At 44.7% G+C, this 19,933-nt stretch overlaps 1 protein-coding gene across 1 annotated transcript in view; it reads right to left on the bottom strand.

Moving 5' to 3' along the window:
* Positions 1 to 1,858: 1,858 nt before the first annotated feature.
* LOC311229649 (anti-Muellerian hormone type-2 receptor-like) overlaps positions 1,859 to 19,933 on the bottom strand; it is a gene marked incomplete at both ends in the record, with an annotated part of 29,747 nt that continues 11,672 nt past the window's right edge. Inside the window, 4 exons of the mRNA XM_084315726.1 lie at positions 1,859 to 2,062; positions 2,582 to 2,739; positions 11,198 to 11,312; positions 12,358 to 12,579. Coding sequence (XP_084171852.1) covers positions 1,859 to 2,062; positions 2,582 to 2,739; positions 11,198 to 11,312; positions 12,358 to 12,579 — 699 coding nt within the window. The remainder of the gene's footprint in view (positions 2,063 to 2,581; positions 2,740 to 11,197; positions 11,313 to 12,357; positions 12,580 to 19,933) is intronic.

Below are 19,933 nucleotides of genomic sequence, written 5' to 3'. Positions count from 1 at the left end.
CTTTGATAAAAAAACATCCCTATGTCCATTTTCCTTTTTTTTGGGCATATTTCAGTTAGTCACAGCAAAAGTCACCTAATAAAAGTGAGATAATTGACAATATCAAAACGTGCTAGGGCTGTACCGAATAGTTCGAAGCTTCGTTCATTATGTTGACATTCAAATTCTAAATCAACATAAAAAATTGTAAAAAAAAAATATATATATATATATATATTTTTTTTTTACGTTTTTTTTTTTGCCAAGGTATGGCGAGTGCCATACCTTGCCATACCAAATGGACGCCCCTGCCCCCACCTAATAGACAGTCCCCTCCCCACCGTATGTAATGTATATATTCTCTCCCCACCGTATGTATATTTCTCTCCCACCCACCCACCCCCTCCTAATGTACAGTCCCCTCCCCATCATATGTATATACTCTCTGTCAGGATCTATGGGTAACAGTACTGTATATTTGCATATCATATATGTCACAAATGTAACAGTACTATATACCTGTATGTCATGTATGTCCCTATGCCATAAATGTCATGATGTCATATATGTTGTGCATGTCATACATGTCACTATGAATGGGGGACCCTGATGTAAACAAGACAAACGTCTTTCTCTGGTCTACATCCCCCAATTGTGTGTATTGAGCCGTACTGTATTATTTGTACCCATTCTGCAATCTGTTATACAATTTTCATTAATTCATTAATTAACAGACAGTAACACAGGACAAAAACACATTTCAACCCCCTCCCTCCCCTAATTATAATTTAAATTGACATTCACGTAAAAGTAAGCTTACTATTCTAATATTATATTCTTGTCTCCAACATGATGTGTTTCTTTTCTCTTCTTGATTGATTGATTGAAAACTTTATTAACAGATTGTAGAATGGGTACAGTACAGTACAGTACAGTACAGTACAGTACAGCTCAATAATTGTTAAGGGGATGCAGACCAGAGAAAGACTTTCGTCTTGTTTACATCAGGGTCCCCCATTTTCAATTCATCATAACATATAACATACATGACATACAGATAGACAGTACTGCTACATCTATACATTTATGACATACCAGATTTGCAAATACAGTACTGTTTGTGATACGAAAAGAGTCCAGAAAAGAGAGTATATACATTTGACGTAGAAACTGTACATTGGAGGAGGTTGGGTAGGTGGGGTGGGGTTGGGGGGGTGGGGGGTACTGTACATTGGAGGTGGTTCGGTGGGTGGGAGGGGTGGGTGGGTGGGGGACACTGTACAACTGTACAAGCAAAACTGTGCATTGGAATATTGACAAAACCATACTTGGTCATTTACTGTACATTGGAGGGGGTTGTGTTAGGACATTTACAGGGGCTAGTTTCGAATTGCAGTCTCCCGTAGGTGTTCTTTGAGAGTGTTTTTGAAAGTGGGTAGTGATTCACATTCCTTTACAGCTTTGGGTAGGGCGTTCCACATTGATGTGGCATAATTGCGAAACGTGTTTAGTCCCTTGTTTGAGCCGAATCTGGGTTTAACATGATTTGTGGAGCTCCCTCTGGTGTTGTGATCGTGGTATTCACTGACCTTTGGGAAGTATTTTGACATGTACATGGGTACCTTGGTCGCGTAGTGTATCTTGTAGACCAGGCCCATTGCAAGTTGCTGTACTCTGTCGTCTACTCTAAGCCATCCTAGGTTGTCAAAGTGGGCAGGGGTGATCAAAGTCCTTTTAGCTTGGCCCTCAGAGCCCACCACTTCTAAATATTCTATATATTTTTTAAAGTGACATATAAAAACGCCACTGTGCGTGCGTACACGTGTATGTGTGTGTGGGGGGGCCTCCACAAGAATCTGGCCCAGGGGCCTCTGAAGTCTTAATCTGGCCTTGTACCTGACCCACTGACACGCAGGGGGGACTCACCGTCAGACAGGTCCGAGCAGCGCAGCCAGATCTCCCAGAGCAGCAGGGCCAAGGCATAGATGTCTCCTTGCAAGAGACCCCAACCACTGCTGAGGTCTGCAGAGCCCTCCAGGATCTCGGGGGACATGTAACGCAGTGTGCCCACCAGGGCACGACCCTGCAGGGAAATAGAGAATCGACACAATTAGCCCTCGAAAACGTGCTAGATGTCGCTACTGCGCATACAGGTTTAGGTCTTTTCAAGCTGGGACAGAACATTTACAGTTAATTATTAAATGAATACGCCACAACTGCTCCATGTCCACCAAGGTGACATTTAATGTTTTTAATATAGAATAGAATAGACAAATTCTTCAACTGTTTACTTATTTTTTTTACGAGTTGATTGTTCAGTATTGTTACTTACTAGAGTGCCTAGACTGAACTTGGTAGACCTGCTTTTGGCTTTTTTGCCCCTACATCATGGAATACCCTGCAGGAAACACTGAAACTAGACACTCTATGTCTATGGGTCGGTTTAGAACCTTAATAATCAATCAGGTCACCACAATAATTATGTAATTGTTTTAAAATGATTACCTCTGTTTAAATTTCTTGCTATTTTATTCTTTTAAAAATGTTTATTTTAATTTGATTTATTTATTTAATTTTTCTCGCCACAATACGAATGACTCGCCTTCACAGTTCCTTGGTGGTTCTGACAGCTGTGGCGACCAGGACATGTACGCAGGATGGTGGAGCAGCCGAAGTCACTCAGGGCACAGGTGCCATCTGCTTGCACCAGAACGTTACTGCTGCTGAGGTCCCGGTGGGCCACCGCTGGTTTGTGCACACCTGCAATGCATGAACGCACACAATACACACACACACGCACGCACGCACGCACGCACGCACGCACGCACGCACGCACGCACGCACGCACGCACGCACGCACGCACGCACGCACGCACGCACGCACGCACGCACGCACGCACGCACGCACGCACGCACGCACGCACGCACGCACGCACACACACACACACACACACACACACACACACACACACACACACACACACACACACACACACACACACACACACACACACACACACACACACACACACACACACACACACACACACACACACACACACACACACACACACACACACACACACACACACACACACACACACACACACACACACACACACACACACACACACACACACACACACACACACACACACACACACACACACACACACACACACACACACACACACACACACACACACACACACACACACACACACACACACACACACACACACACACACACACACACACACACACACACACACACACACACACACACACACACACACACACACACACACACACACACACACACACACACACACACACACACACACAGGGGTGTAAAAAGTACCCAGAAATTATACTTAAGTGAAAGTATGGGTACCATCTTTTTAGTTAAAAGTCCTACTTTTAAATGTACTTAAGTACTAAAAAGTAAAAGTACTTTTTTTTTAAAGGGATAAACCAGGGGTCTCAAACTCATTCCATCGTGGGCCAAGTTTTCATTTTAACTATACATTGCACCAGGTGAGTTAGTTGAAGAGGTGAGCCAATTAGTGAAATCATCAGCTGGTGTTTAGGCAAGGCTGGAATGAAACCAAGCATACACTCTGCCCACAATGGAATGTGTTCTGTGATAGACAATGCTGAAATGAAAGAACAGAGGACACTTTTTTAGCATTAAAATTATTTAATGCACTTCTCCATTGAAGGTAAACTAACATGGACGGCATTCACATCACAGCATGAATAATATCACAATATTAAAAACAGAATGGTGTATCCTGAATAATATCACAATATTAACCACAGCATACTGGATTATCCTGAATAATATCACAATATTAAAGACAGAATACTGGAGTACCCTGAATAATATCACAATATTAAAGACAGAATACTGGAGTACCCTGAATAATATCACAATATTAACCACAGCATAATGCAGATCTGACTGTCTATTCTTCTGATAGCAGGTGTTCAATCAAAGATCCCCGCTTTCTAGTGTTGCACAAGGACCAATCAGCATGGGTATGGGCGGGTTCATTTTCCATTGATGGGGATTTGATTGGCTGTTTACCTGCGGTCGCAGGATTAATAACGTTAACGTTAGTTCGGCCAGATAAACAATTAAAATATACGAATTAAAATGGTTGGACCTGTGAGATTTGTACTTTGTACTTTGTAGGTCTGTATTTTAAATGTAAGGAGTAAAAAGTATTTTTTTTTTCTGAAATGTAATGGAGTAAAAGTACAAAGTATACTAACCTAATAATACTCGAGTAAAGTACAAATCCCCCAAAACAGTACTTAAGTATTGTAACAAAGTACAATTACTCAAGTACTTTACACCCCTACACACACACACACACACACACACACACACACACACACACACACACACACACACACACACACACACACACACACACACACACACACACACACACACACACACACACACACACACACACACACACACTAAGATGCATTGCGATGCGGACATGTATTATCGCAATGCGGATTATTGTATTATTAAAGATAGTGCTCTGGTCATGCATCCACTCAACTCATAGAAAATACAGCATCAGGCTATTCTAAAAGTATTGATACTAATACTGATACTAATAAAAAGAGTATTGAACTGTTTTTAACAGTTGGTATCGAGATCTGTATCATGCAACACTAGTAAAGACATTTATTTTGACATTCTGATTTAAGAACTTTCTAAATAAAAGTTAATTTATCTGACTGCTTGTATTAATTGATGAAAAAAATAGCCATGTGCAGTAATATAGATTATAAAATTCAGGATGTAATGTATTATTGAGCTGCATCGAGATGCATAGTAGAATAGAATAGAATCGAATCTGTGAGGATTGGTCCGATTCCGCACGCTTCAAGGTACCAATTACCTTCGCGCACCTGAAGTGAGTTCTAATCAGCTCGGTGGAGCCCTTATATACTCTGGTGTTCCTAACGTTCTGTGTCGGGTCGTTTTGGATTACCACTGGCTGCTGCTTGTTTCCTCCCGTGTTGTACCTCGTCTGTTTTTCTCCAGGACGTCTATGGAAGTCGCCGCTGTGGCTTTTCTCTGCCATCCGTTGGATCTGTGCCTCGTTGCCTGCTTTGCGCAATTGCGCCTGGGTGAGTTTTGGAACGTACTTTTTTTGGATACTCTGTTTTTCCTCGCATCTTCCTGACTCGGGACCTTTCTGTTTTTTGTGTGTTTGGGTAACACTGAAGATGTGCCGTTTTTGTTTGTACTGGACTCAGCTAAACTTGTGTGTTTGGTAAACACTGAAGATTTGTCACTTGTGTTTATACTGGACTCAGCTAAGGAGGACTGGACTGCCTTATTCCGTTCGCTTGTTTGTTGACAATTCTCTCTCTCTCTGTTCCTCCCCGAGTGGATCGTCAAGTAGCTGCAGAGCCGCAGAGTCAGAGGCGCAACGCCACAGTGCCGTCTCTGCTCTGAGACGAGCTGCAGAGCCACAGACAACTCTGCCAAGAACATTCCCCACTTGTGCTTTTTGTTGTTTTTGCATTTCTCTGTTATTGGAAATAAATACGCCCTGGTTTTTGGCTAACTCTGAACTACCTGTCTGTGCCGTGCTGTTGGGGTTGGTAACAAACCATAACATTACGACCCGACCATGTCGACCCCAGCCGACACAGACAGAGTTAGGGCAGCGTTGGCGGTCCAGATCGAGTTGACCAACGACCACACCCAACAGTTAGGTGCGGCTGCGGCTGCTGTGCAGGACCTCCGGGCCCAGGTCCAGCCTATTCAGGAGTCTCTTAACACTCTGGCCACCCAGCAGACAACCCAGGGTAATCAGCAGGCTGATATTCTGCACCAGCTACAGGCTCTCAGTGCAGCATTTAACACCCTGCTTTTAACCCCACCTGTCCCAGGAGTCCCAGCCAGATCACCACCCGCAGCCGCGACAGACCCCGCACCTCCCGACCTCGCACCTCGGGAGCCCCGTCTCTCTGAACCACGTTTGTTCGACGGTAACTTCGAGGATTGTGCCACATTCATCATGCAATGTGAGTTGGTTTTCCTTCATCAACCCAGCCGATTTACGTCAGAGGGAGCCCGAGTAGCTTACATGACTAACCTGCTCACAGGCCGAGCAGCACAGTGGGTTACTGCTTCCTGGTCTATGAGATTTTTGGTTCTCCTACCCAGACTTCGTGGCAGAGCTCCGAAGGGTTTTCCACCACCCAGCTCGTGGCCAGGACCCAGGAGCTCGGTTGGGCACCTTCCGGCAGGGCAGTGGCAGTGTCACCGACTACGCGCTGGAGTTCAGACTGGTCGCAACCGAGAGCGGTTGGAACGATCGGGCGCTTCATCTCACCTTCCTGAGGGGGCTCAACGACGCTGTAAGGGACCAGCTCGCGACCCGAGAGGAACCCGATTCTCTCGAGGGCCTAATCAGCCTCGCTATTCGCATCGACGGACGCCTCCAGGAGAGAAGGCGTGAGAGAGCCCGACTGGGACCCCCAGACGTTCCCCAGACCCCCCGTACTCGTGACAGTACTGCTGTCCATCCTGCCCCCTCCGCGACTGGTGGTCCTTTCCCCTCCCGGTCTGTGACCGAGGAGGAACCCATGCAGCTGGGACGCACACACCTTAGCCAGGCTGAACGGGAGTCCAGGCTCAGGTCCGGCCTTTGCCTCTACTGCGGCCGGGATGGACACCGTATCTCCAATTGCCCGTCCCGGCCAAAAGACCAGGCTCGCCGGGACCCCGGGAGATCCTGGTGAGCCGTTTTTCCTGTTCCCACACCCGTGCACCACCTAACCGTCTGACGAGCGTCACCCTAGCCTGGGCGGACCAACGGGCGACGGTGGAGGCACTCATTGACTCGGGTGCTGATGAGAGTTTCCTGGACGTTGAGTTTGCCACCCAGGCCAACATTCCACTTGAGGACCTCGAGAGGCCCTTGGAGGTTTTCGCGCTGGATCAGCACCGCCTGGCTGACATCACTCAACGCACCTGTCCTGTCCTCCTCACCATTGCTGGTAACCACGTTGAGAGACTCCAGTTTTTTATTACCAGATCCCCTCTTGTCCCTGTAGTCCTGGGTCGGCCCTGGCTCGCGCTGCATGAGCCCCACATCGCCTGGTCCTCCGGCACCATCAGGGGGTGGAGCTCCTCCTGTCATGCCCAGTGTCTTCAGGCGGCGTCCAGTCCTTCGCCCCGGAGTTCCCCTTGTGTGCCGCCCCCGGACCTCTCAACTATTCCCCCCGAGTACCACAACCTCGGGGAGGTTTTCAGCAAGTCCCGGGCTCTGGCCCTTCCGCCTCACCGGCCTTACGACTGTGCCATCGACCTCAGCTCAGGGGCCCCCCTTCCCGGCAGCCGCCTCTACAGTCTGACCGTCCCTGAGAAGGCAGCGATGGAGAAGTACATCTCTGAGTCCTTGGCAGCAGGCCTCATTCGGCCCTCTTCCTCCCCGGTGGCGGCCAATTTATTTTTTGTTGGGAGGAAGGATGGAGACCTTCGACCCTGCATTGACTATCGCCAACTCAACGAGATCACCATTAAGAACAAGTATCCTCTTCCTCTCATGAACTCCACCTTCGAGCCCCTCACCCAGGCTACCGTCTTCACCAAACTGGACCTCCGGAGTGCCTACCATCTGGTCCGTATCCGAGAGGGCGATGAATGGAAGACCGCCTTCAAGACTCCCAGGGGTCATTACGAGTACCTGGTGATGCCGTTCGGCCTCACCAACGCTCCGGCGGTATTCCAGGTGCTCATGAACGACGTCCTCCGTGACATGCTCGAGGAGTTTGTGGTGGTATACCTGGACGACATCCTCATCTTCTCCAAGACCCTCGAGGAACACGTCCAGCATGTCCGCCGTGTGCTGGAGCGCCTCCTCCACAATCAGCTCTTCGTTAAGGCAGAGAAGTGCCTTTTCCACTCCGACTCCGTCGATTACCTAGGCTTCATCATGGAGAGCAGCCTGACCCGAGCTGACCCGAGCAAGATCCGGGCCGTGGAGGAGTGGCCGGAACCCACCTCTCGGAAGGAGCTACAGAGCTTCCTCGGGTTCGCAAACTTCTACCGAAGATTCATCCGGAACTACAGCCAGGTGGCGGAACCACTTACCAGGCTGACCTCTCGCTCCCTGCCGTTTGACTGGTCTCCAGCGGCCTGCGCTGCCTTCCGTTCCCTCAAGAAGAGGTTCACCACCGCCCCGGTCTTGCTCCACCCAGACCCCAAGAGGCAGTTCATTGATGAGGTGGACGCCTCGGATACTGGACTAGGGCTATCTTGTCTCAGCGGTTGGCGACGGACCAGAAGGTCCATCCGTGCGCTTTCTACTCACGTCGTTTCCTTCCTGCCGAGAGGTACTATGACATTGGCAACCGGGAGCTGCTGGCGGTAGTGGCTGCCTTGGAGGAGTGGCGTCATTGGCTGGAGGGGGCCGAGGAACCGTTCACCATTTGGACGGACCATAAGAACTTGACGTACATCCGTGCATCCAAGCGCCTCAACGGCCGGCAGGCAAGGTGGGCCAGCTTCCTCAGTCGGTTCGACTTCTCGCTGACCTTTCGCCCTGGGTCCCGCAACACGAAGGCCGACTCTCTGTCCCAGTTACACTCCAAGGGGGCTCCAACCACTGAGGATCCGACTCCCATCCTCCCAGAGGCCAGGGTGGTGGGAGTGGTCACCTTGGGCATCGAAACCGTGGTCAGGCGTGCCCTACGTTTCCATCCCGCTGCCAGCAATGTACCCGTTCGTCGCCTCTTCGTCCCCGACTCAGTCCGGTCCCGGGTTCTCCAATGGGGCCATACCAGCCGGTTTGCCTGCCACCCCGGCGTTCATCGCACTTTCTCCTTCCTGGCTCGTCGATTCTGGTGGCCCACCATGAGGAACGACGTCAAGGAGTTTGTTCTGGTCTGCACGGTCTGCACCCGCAGCAAGGCCTCCCACCAGGCACCCTCCGGGCTATTACAGCCACTTCCCATTCCGAGCCGCCCTTGGTCCCATGTGGCGTTGGACTTCGTCACGGGTCTTCCATCGTCCCAGGGAAACACGTGCCTTCTGACTGTGGTGGATCGGTTCAGCAAGGGGGTTCACCTCGTAGCCCTTCCCAAGCTTCCCTCAGCTTCCGAGACAGCGGACCTCCTGACAAGCCACGTGTTCCGCCTCCATGGTTTCCCCCAGGATGTCGTCTCGGACCGGGGTCCCCAGTTCACTTCCCAGGTATGGCGGGCCTTTTGCAAGGGATTGGGGGCAACTGTCAGTCTTTCGTCTGGTTATCATTCCCAGACCAACGGACAAACAGAGAGGATGAACCAGAGCGTGGAGTCTGCTCTCCGTTGTGTGGCCGCCGAGAGACCTGCTTCCTGGAGCCGGTTCCTTCCCTGGGTCGAGTACGCCATCAACTTCCTGGTCAGTTCCGCCACCGGCCTCTCGCCATTCGAGGTATCCCTGGGCTACCAACCCCCTCTTTTCCCTGCACAGGAGTCGGAAGTGGCAGTTCCCTCCGTGCAGGATCATCTCGACCGGTGTCGTCAGGTCTGTGAGATCAGCAGGACTGCGCTGCTCCGGTCATCGGAACGCGCCAGTCGTGGAGCTGACCGACGCCAGATCCCTGCGCCGACGTACCACCCTGGGCAGAGGGTATGGTTGTCCGCCAAGGATCTTCCGCTTCAATCCTCGGCCAAGAAGCTTAACCCCCGGTTCGTCGGCCCTTTTGAGATCCAGAAGGTGCTCAGTCCCGTGGCGGTGAGTCTTAAGCTTCCTGCGTCCATGCGCATTCACCCCGTTTTCCATGTGTCCCGGGTTAAACCTGTCTCTCTCAGTCCCCTGATGCCTCCTGCTCCAGATCCGCCTCCTCCCGAGATGGTGGACGGACACCCCCAGTGGAAGGTCCGTCAGCTCATGGACGTCCGACGGCGGGGACGGGGGTTCCAGTACCTGGTGGACTGGGAGGGATACGGTCCGGAGGAACGGAGCTGGGTCTCCCGCCAGCTCATCATGGACCCCGCCCTGATCACCGACTTCCATCGGTCCCATCCGGGGAAGCCGAGGCCGGGCAGGTCGCCGGGTGGCTCCCGTGGAGGGGGGGGTACTGTGAGGATTGGTCCGATTCCGCACGCTTCAAGGTACCAATTACCTTCGCGCACCTGAAGTGAGTTCTAATCAGCTCGGTGGAGCCCTTATATACTCTGGTGTTCCTAACGTTCTGTGTCGGGTCGTTTTGGATTACCACTGGCTGCTGCTTGTTTCCTCCCGTGTTGTACCTCGTCTGTTTTTCTCCAGGACGTCTATGGAAGTCGCCACTGTGGCTTTTCTCTGCCATCCGTTGGATCTGTGCCTCGTTGCCCGCTTTGCGCAATTGCGCCTGGGTGAGTTTTGGAACATACTTTTTTTGGATACTCTGTTTTTCCTCGCATCTTCCTGACTCGGGACCTTTCTGTTTTTTGTGTGTTTGGGTAACACTGAAGATGTGCCGTTTTTGTTTGTACTGGACTCAGCTAAACTTGTGTGTTTGGTAAACACTGAAGATTTGTCACTTGTGTTTATACTGGACTCAGCTAAGGAGGACTGGACTGCCTTATTCCGTTCGCTTGTTTGTTGACAATTCTCTCTCTCTCTGTTCCTCCCCGAGTGGATCGTCAAGTAGCTGCAGAGCCGCAGAGTCAGAGGCGCAACGCCACAGTGCCGTCTCTGCTCTGAGACGAGCTGCAGAGCCGCAGACAACTCTGCCAAGAACATTCCCCACTTGTGCTTTTTGTTGTTTTTGCATTTCTCTGTTATTGGAAATAAATACGCCCTGGTTTTTGGCTAACTCTGAACTACCTGTCTGTGCCGTGCTGTTGGGGTTGGTAACAAACCATAACAGAATCGTGGACAGCTGAAATGTAATCTAATCGAATCGTGAGGCCAGTGAAGATTCACAGCTCTAATACAGATACATAGTCTCTGCCATATAGCCTGGCTACCTATCTACAGCAGAGACTGTGTACAATCTTGCAAGTTGTTTGACCCTCTTCTTTGATAGGATTGCAATTTTTAAGCAACAGCAAATTTATGAACATGTCTGATACACACACACACACACACACACACACACACACACACACACACACACACACACACACACACACACACACACACACACACACGCAGTACTCACACACATATGAGCAAAATTGTTGAATTGTGTCTGGTCCATACCGTGGCTGTGGAGGTCAGAGTGGAGATAGGCCAGTGCCTGTGACAGAGACAGGGACAGCTTCAATGATGACCTCCAGTCACTGGTGTTCTTACACAGGAAAGAGTGAAGGGTACCCTAAAATAAAATAAAGTGAATAAATGTTTAAAGACAATCTTTATGGTGTTTTTTATCTTTATGATATCTTTATGATATAGGTTACTCGCATCATTATGTGTCCCTAACTAAATGAAACCTAATGCTTACTAGGAGTGATCCAGAACGGCTACAGTGAAATGAACTCTGATGGAAGCTGTGATGTCAAGTTAAATCAAATTAAAGGATTTAGAGATGGAGGGAATGTGCACTTATAAAGTATGCTGTTCCTCACTGTATGATGCCATTTGAGTCAGATGATCTTCTACTACACAACATGTGAAGGGACGGTTGACTGTTCTCTCGTGTATACTGCCACCTAATGGAGGGAGTGTGCACTTATGAAGTATGCCGTTCCTCACTGTATGATGCCATTTGAGTCAGATGATCTTCTCTACAACATGTGAAGGGACGGTGTACTGTTCTCTTATGTATACTGCCACCCAATGGCTCCCAATTTATTCTATAATGAGGCGAATGATCCCTAAATTGCAGTAATGTGTTCAGTGTCCCGACCACCATTGAATCTCAAACTAGGAAGAAGCAGTGTTGTCTCCTTGTACTGAATGTACTGTATCTCTACTGTACTATCCAGATCATACAGTATCTCTACTGTAGTATCCAGGTCATAGTATGCACCCCAGCTACCAGGGCACCCCATAGATCTAGGATGCAATCAAATCTGTAATCCAAATTTAAACAAACAGAGAGCTCAGCCACTGAATGACCAACCGTGAGATTGGGGAGATTCTTTTTTCAATCTCTTGAAACTGAAATGTTTTGTTTACATTCGTAATGTTTCAATACTTTGATTTATTACAGTTCCATCTACGACTCAAACCCTTCAAGAATATATGTGCCTATAGCCAAAATATACAGTATATGGTCAAATAAATTACAGATTGTGCCTTTAAAGCCAGAATAATATCTATATCATACCCCACATCATGTCTCAAATAAAACCCAAGAACGTACTTGTAGAGAATGGGGATCACATTCCATGCTCAGATCAAAAGTCACCGCTCACATATGCAGCGAGGTCCATGACGATCAGCCACTCCCCACTCTCCACGTTTCTCCCGGCACCCAGGAAGTGGACGATCCCAGGATACTCCATTAGTGGCAACTCATGGACCTCCTTCTCCCAAGTGAACTCCTGTTTCCACCCTGCAGGGAAAACCTTTACTGCCACCTCAGACTGCTGGTAGTTCCCCCTCCACACCGTGGCAAAATGTCCACGGCCCACAATCTGAAAGGAATACATGAGCTGTGAAGATATACTGTTGAGGCGATGGGAAGACAAACATGACACATGAGAGATAGAAGAGAGCATGGGTGGAATTTATACTGATCCACAAGGATTTTACAATAATGACCAGTGCAAACTGTACATTTCTATGGGGTCTAATGGAGCTGGTATGAATATGACAGTGATCTACCAGGCATGTGCTCAACATTGGTAAGTTACACCCCTAGGTGAAATATGGAATGAGAGAAGGATATACAGTAAGTAAAATATGAGCCTGTCATGGTCTATGGTCACATGGGTAGGGCTCCAGGCTCATGATTGGAAGGCCATGGGCCAGGGTGCTGTCGGAAAGCGGTGGTGGATCCGCCATCAGCTCTATTTTCAATCTTTCAAAATGTTCAGTTGCTATGTACTTATTTGTGTTTCATTACACGTATATGTACATGCTTATCAACTGTTTCACCTGTTTTATAGCAACACTACTATAACCGACAAGAAGGGAGATCCCTCCTTGAACGGCCCTTCTAAGGTTTCTCCCCTCCACATTGCCTGTGGTGCTTTTTTCCTATTGCTAGGTTTTTAGTGAGTTTTTCCTTACCTTCGCGTGGGGTATGTCTGGGAGTGTTGCATTAATAAAAAGAATTATTTTACATTCTATTTAGGATTTTCTGGTGTTTTTGTCTTTGTTTTTGATTTATTGTTTCTTCTTGACTTGTTTAAAGAAGACGTGTCCGGCCCATGGGGACATTAACGTGTGTTGTCGGGCCTTACAAATAAATTTGATTCGAAATTTTGATTTGGTGTTATCCAGTGGGGAGCCCTCTGTCTGGACATGGTAGTAGTCAACATGGCAGGGGCACCATACCTTTGCTTGTGCCGTCCTTCCGATGAAACATTAAAACAAGGTCCTGACTCACTATAGCCTCTGAATAATTATATTCTATTTTGAAGTGTCGGGGTTCCCCAATCTTTCTGGCCAAATTCCCATTCAAGTCTCTGACACCAAGGCCAGCTAATCATCCCTCTCCTCAATTGACTGATATCAATTCCTATCTCCTGGGCCTTTTAGCCATTGTGTGTGTCCTGGTACCAATGTATGGCAGCTGTGGCCCTGTGCTTCACCCCAAGGTTGGAGGCAAGTTACCCTCTACATTGCAAAACGCTTTACACCCTATTACTTGAAAACCACAATATAAATTCCACCATTCATTATTGGTATATCCATGGGTGTAAAGTACTTGAGTAATTGTACTTCGTTACAATACATAACTACTGTTTTGGGGGATTTGTACTTTACTAGAGTATTATTGGGTTTGTATACTTGTACTTTTACTCAATTACATTTAATTACATTTTTAAAATGCAGACCTACAAAGTACAAAATACAAATCTAGCAGGTCCAATCATTTTAATTAGTATATTTGTTTCTCTAGCCGAACTAACGTTAACGTTATTAACTTATTAATCCTGCGGCCGCACTTTATTTAAAAACAGCCAATCAAATCCCCATCAATGGAAAATTAACCCGCCATGCTGATTGGTCCTTGTGCAAGACTAGAAAGTGCACGGGGATCTTTGAAGTTAAACCAAAAGTGTTGAGTAAATACAGCTACTGCTGAAGTTAACATGGCACATTCTGGTCTTGTGAGCAGTTGTGAGCAATTATTTTTATGTGTATTATTTTTCTATGGCAGTGGTTCCTATATCTGTCTTCAAGGCACCCCATGTATTTGCTTTGTTAAATTCCACCAACAGCACACTTGACCTGAACTTAAATCAGGTCAAATAGTTGAAAACCCTTTTAAATTCTGCACTATGCTTACTGAGAAATGTCCACTGTAAGCAATGCTAGTGGTGGAAGCGAATGGGGTCAGCTAGCCAGTATCTGGTTTGGTAAACTAGCAAGCTGAACCCATTTGTTTCTATTAGCATTGCTACAAAATGCTAACAAGCTTTCAGTGGATATTTTCATTAACCACTAACCAGTGCCGATTTAAAAATGATTTTCAACTATTTGACAAGAACCTTAGGATGTGCCATGTCGAACCCACGTATACATTTAAAAAAATAAAATAAAAAACTAAACCCTTAATTTTGTCCAAGGCTGTAGTTTGGCCAACTTTACAATTGGATGCTGTGATGTGAATGCCGTCCATGTTAGTTTACCATGACATGTTTTTTCAAATTCGAAAAAGTGCATTAAATAATTTGTATGCAAAAAAAGTGTCCTCTGTTCTTTAATTTCGGGATTGTCTATCGCAGAATATATAGACAATTAATAAACCCTGATTTTCCCACACCCTAACTCACACACTCCCATGCAATTTTATCCTGCCCCCTCCCCCTTGTATCTCTTCTTGTGCTCCTCTGTGTGCTATATTGTACTTTGTGCTTCCCTATCCGTGTGTTGGCCTACCTATTCTCTGAATGTACTGTCTTGTCTTGCTGTATTTTATATGTATATTGTATTTTTTGTATTTTTGTATTTTATATTATGACATTTTATGCTTTGATTGTACAGCACTTTGGTTGGCTCTTGAGTTCTTAAACGTGCTTTATAAATAAATGACTTGACTTGACTAGAACACATTCCATTGTGGGCCGAGTGTATGCTTGGATTCATTCCAGCCTTTCCTAAACACCAGCTGATGATTTCACTAATTGGCTCACCTCTTCAACTAACTCACCTGGTGCATAGTTAAAATGAAAACTTGGCCCACGATGGAATGAGTTTGAGACCCCTCGTCTATCCCTTGCAATAAAAAAGTTTTTAGTTTTACTTTTTAGTACTTAAGTACATTTAAAAGTAGAAACTTTCTTACTTTTACTCAACTGTGTTTTTAGCCAGATACTCTGACTTTTACTTGAGTACGATTTTGAGACGGTACCCATACTTTCACTTAAGTATAATTTCTGGGTACTTTTTACACCCCTGGGTATATCCCAGAGAATCAATTGTGCCTGGTGCTACTACTTCTAAAATCTAATTTCATCCATAGGCCTACCTGCTGTAGCTCTAAGCTGTCACAGTCCATCACAGATGTTTCTAACGGACAGCAGGAACACGGTGGATTGACGGTAACCTCACTGAGAGACTGGAACTTTGTATCTGAACAAGAATGGAGATATATGTACCATGAAATGCATATGACACACTCTCAGGACACACTTGCTAGCCAGGAAACTGTGACACTATATGCCATCAATTCATTTGAACATAGCTTGAAATCTATCTGAAAGAATGGCTACAGAGGAGAGTGTGAGATGAACGAAGAACAGTTCAATTACTGATTACTACTAAGGTCAGTCCAGAGCAAAAGAGAGAGTCACATCATGAGAACTGTATACAATGACAGGGATAATTCTATTAAGAGAGAATTAGGGTTGTCACAAAAGCATTGATGCATTCTGGTGCAAATCAAACAACACTGATATACGGTTGGAATCAAGTTTCATTGAAACTAGAATGGAGATGCTATACCCACTCTACAGCACATGAACCCACCCTCCAGTCATGAATATTTAGGAGAACACCAAGTAAGTAGTAGGAGGAGAATCATAATATTGTATAGTCCAGATCTTGCGTTAAACTAACTTGCATCGCCACCAGTAGCATCATAGAGTTATTATCAGGGGCGGGGCGGGGCGGGGCTAGGGGGTGGCTACTTGGGCTCAAGCCCAGAATGTTTTCTGAAAAGCCCCGAATCTACTTTAAAATAAAAAAAATCATTGTTACATGAAAATATGTTTGCACCAGATTTAGCAGAAGCTAATTTCCATCTGTAGTCTATCCAGCTGCTAACTGTATTTGAGTGAGTTAAGTCTTGGTGTTATGGTAGACTCAGACCTAAGCTTTAAATCACAATCAACAAGTTGACAAAAACATAATTCTTCCACCTTAGAAACATAGCAAAAGTACGGCCATTTATAAATCAAAAGGACGCTGAAAACCAGATCCATGCCTTTATCTCAAGCCAACTCGACTACTGTAATGCACTCCTTACCGGCCTCCCGAAAAAATATGATGATAACTATTTCATTGCAATGCACTATTGCATTATTTTTATTCTATTTTACTAACTATTTTATTGCACTGAACTATTTTACTTTGTATCAGTGATAATCAAACCGTAAACAAAGACTTATATTAACACTTTCAGCGCCAGATGGCGCTGTTTACTGTTACTGTTGAAAGGCCAGCGCCTTTTAACATGGGCATATGTGGCTGTGTTTGCAGGCCTAAAGCTATATTATATATTATAGCTATGGATCTAATAATATAGTCGATTGTCATTGAGTTTCTTCCGGTCAAGATGCAAGAAACAGATAATTTTTCCATCCATACATTTCCGTTTTATACCATCATGAATATGAGTGTAGTTTCAGGGTGGTCTGGTGTAATTTCCAAAATGCTTCGTAATGGCCGGCAACGTGTATTCTAGTAAACGCGTTATAGTTTCTTCCCTGGACTAGCTACTGTTCTCAAATCAAATATCGAATAAAAGAAACAACGATGAAAACCCGACTATACTCTGGTTTTCGGGGGTCCTGGCGCTCAACGTTCGGCGAGTTAACCCTAGATCTTAGATCCTAATATGAAAAACGATGTGATTTAATGTTCTATGTCTTACCTTGACTTTGTCTATTTTGCTGCCATCTGTTTTATGCTTTATGCACTTTATGCATTGCTCTTGATCTGCCAATGTTGTGCTCATTTTATGTCTGTCTTTTTTTACTGCTGTGAAGCACTTTGAGCTGCAATTCTTGTATGAAAGGTGCTATACAAATACAGTGTATTATTATTATTATTATTATTATTATTATTATTATTATTATTATTATTATTATTATTATTATTATTATTATTATTATTATTATTATTATTATTATTATTATTATTATTATTATTATTATTATTATTATTATTATTAATTATTATTATTATTAATTATTATTATTATTGTTTGCTTCATTAATTAAAGGGTGTGAATTTAAGTGTTCTCTAGTGCCTTTTGTCCGCTTTAAGGTGGTGGTATATGTTAAAGGTTGTGGTGTCGAAGTAAAAAAAAATCGTCACCTATCTGGGCTAAGCCCCGGTTCCCCTACAATCCTAAATCCGCCCCTTGTTATTATGCCTAACATCCTATATTAACCTCTTTAACGTAGCATCTCTTTAACCTAACATCCTATATATAACCTCTTTAACCTAGCATCCTATATTTTATTTTATTTATTTCGCACCATTTCAGCAAAACAGTAAAAACATTGACCATGACAGAAAGTGTATAAAGGTGCTGAGTAGAGGAAAGAGACCCAGATGGGCCTATACGGGGCCTCAACTCATTAAATCATTGCCATTGTATTAAAAAAAAAACACACAAAAACAAAAGTAAAGTGAAATAAGTTCATAAAACAATTAGCATAATATTAAGATAATAATAACAATAATAATCAAAGTAATAATAATAATAATAATAATAATAATAATAATAATAATAATAATAATAATAATAATAATAATAATAATAATAATAATAATAATAATAATAATAATAATAATAATAATAATAATAATAATAATAATAATAATAATAATAATAATAATAATAATAACAAAAACAACAACATTAATAATTAGTCTAAACAAATTAACATGAAACTGTAAAACAAAGTGACATTAATGGTTTTATGAGATTGAAGCTATTCATTTAACAATGTATATTTAAGCTTGGATTTGAGTGATGAAATAGATGAGCACATTTTAATTATGGAGGATTTTGAATTCCAAATAGTAGGACCTCTAAATATTATACTGAACTGACCTAATGTTGTGCGGAAGAAATTACGATGAATATTGTTTGATTGCCTTGTTGGATATGAATGAATACTGGAGTTTGATATGAAAAAACTATGGAAAACAATAGGAAATAAATCTAAATTAAAAGTGCAGTTAAACATAAAAATACACATCTGGTATACATTAATATCAAAGATTGATAGTATTTTAAGTTGTTTAAAAAGAGGAGCAGATGGTTCAAGGTGATTAGAAGTGGCAAGCCTTATGAATTTCTTTAGCAATATAAAAAGTTTATGAAGAGAAGTAGGAAAAGTACTGGCCCAAATAATATTACAATACGATAAATATGGGTATATCAAACTATAATAAAGTGTCAAAAGACAGGAGTGATTCACAAGAGAAGAAATCCTTTTAATAATGCCATATGATTTCATAACTTTTTTGCAAACTAGCTCAATATGATTTTTCCATGTAAGGCCTTCATCAACAATGACACCTAAGAATTTAGCATGTGACACCTGTTTAATTTCAATATTATTAATATGTCATTTAGAGTACTGTTTTGAATATTTTTATATATATATATTTTTTTTTATAATATTTTTTTATTATATATATTAACCTCTTTAACCTAGCATCCTATAGGGCGGCTACGTGGCGTAGTGGGCAAGGCGCTCGCCACGAATGCTGGAGACGCTGGGCTCGCCTGTTCGAGCCCAGCGCTCCACATTGCTTTCAGTTTAGCTGGTCGTTCATACTAATACACATTGGCCGTATTAGGGGGTGGGAAACTGATGGGTGGGGATCGGGCGTTGTGGACAGCGACTCCTACAGGTCGGTTGGTGCGCCTGCGCAGTAGAATCAGGAAGTGTCGGGGGCAGCGTGAGCCTCCCACGCGTTACTCCTCGCCACTGAGAGATCGAGCTGCGCAGGTGAAAAGATGCGACTGCTGTTACCTCAAGTACCGGAGGGGACTTGTGCTATGTATGACTTAGTCCACATTGCAGCCGGCTTGTGGGAGGCAAGAAACAGCGTTCGTGACAGGGGAGGGTTGAATTGGATGATACGAAATTGAGATGGGAGAAAAATATAGAAAATGGGAGAAAAAGTGGACAAAAAAAAAACCTAGCATCTTATATACTTCTTTAACATAGCATATGAACCTCTTTAACGATAGGTTATGTATATAACCTAGTTATATGAGTACTGGCTGAGCGTCCCGCTCTTCGCCATATTGAGATATACCTCATCTCCAGTACCTACTGTACTACATAACAAAAACAAAGCACCCTTGCACTTGACCAGGCCCCGCCCCAGTGACTTACCCATAAGACACCAGGCGTGGTCACACTCGCCCTTCCTCGGGAAAAGTTTTCCATCAGAAACCCCCCCCCCAAGGGACCTCAGGGCATGCTAGAGCGGGACACTCAGCCAGTACTCATAACTAGGTTATATACATAACCTATCGTTATATACTCGTACTGGCGATCGCGTCCCGCTCTTCGCCATATTGAGATATGGGGCAGAGCGGACGCAAGGCCTGACAAATGTACCCCC

The sequence above is a fragment of the Notolepis coatsorum genome, assembly GCF_963971535.1.
Source record: "Notolepis coatsorum genome assembly, chromosome: 6".
In the NCBI taxonomy this organism is placed as follows: Eukaryota; Metazoa; Chordata; class Actinopteri; order Aulopiformes; family Paralepididae; genus Notolepis; species Notolepis coatsorum.
The sequence above is the reverse complement of the archived record's forward strand: the minus strand, read 5'-3'. Positions and strand labels throughout refer to the sequence as shown.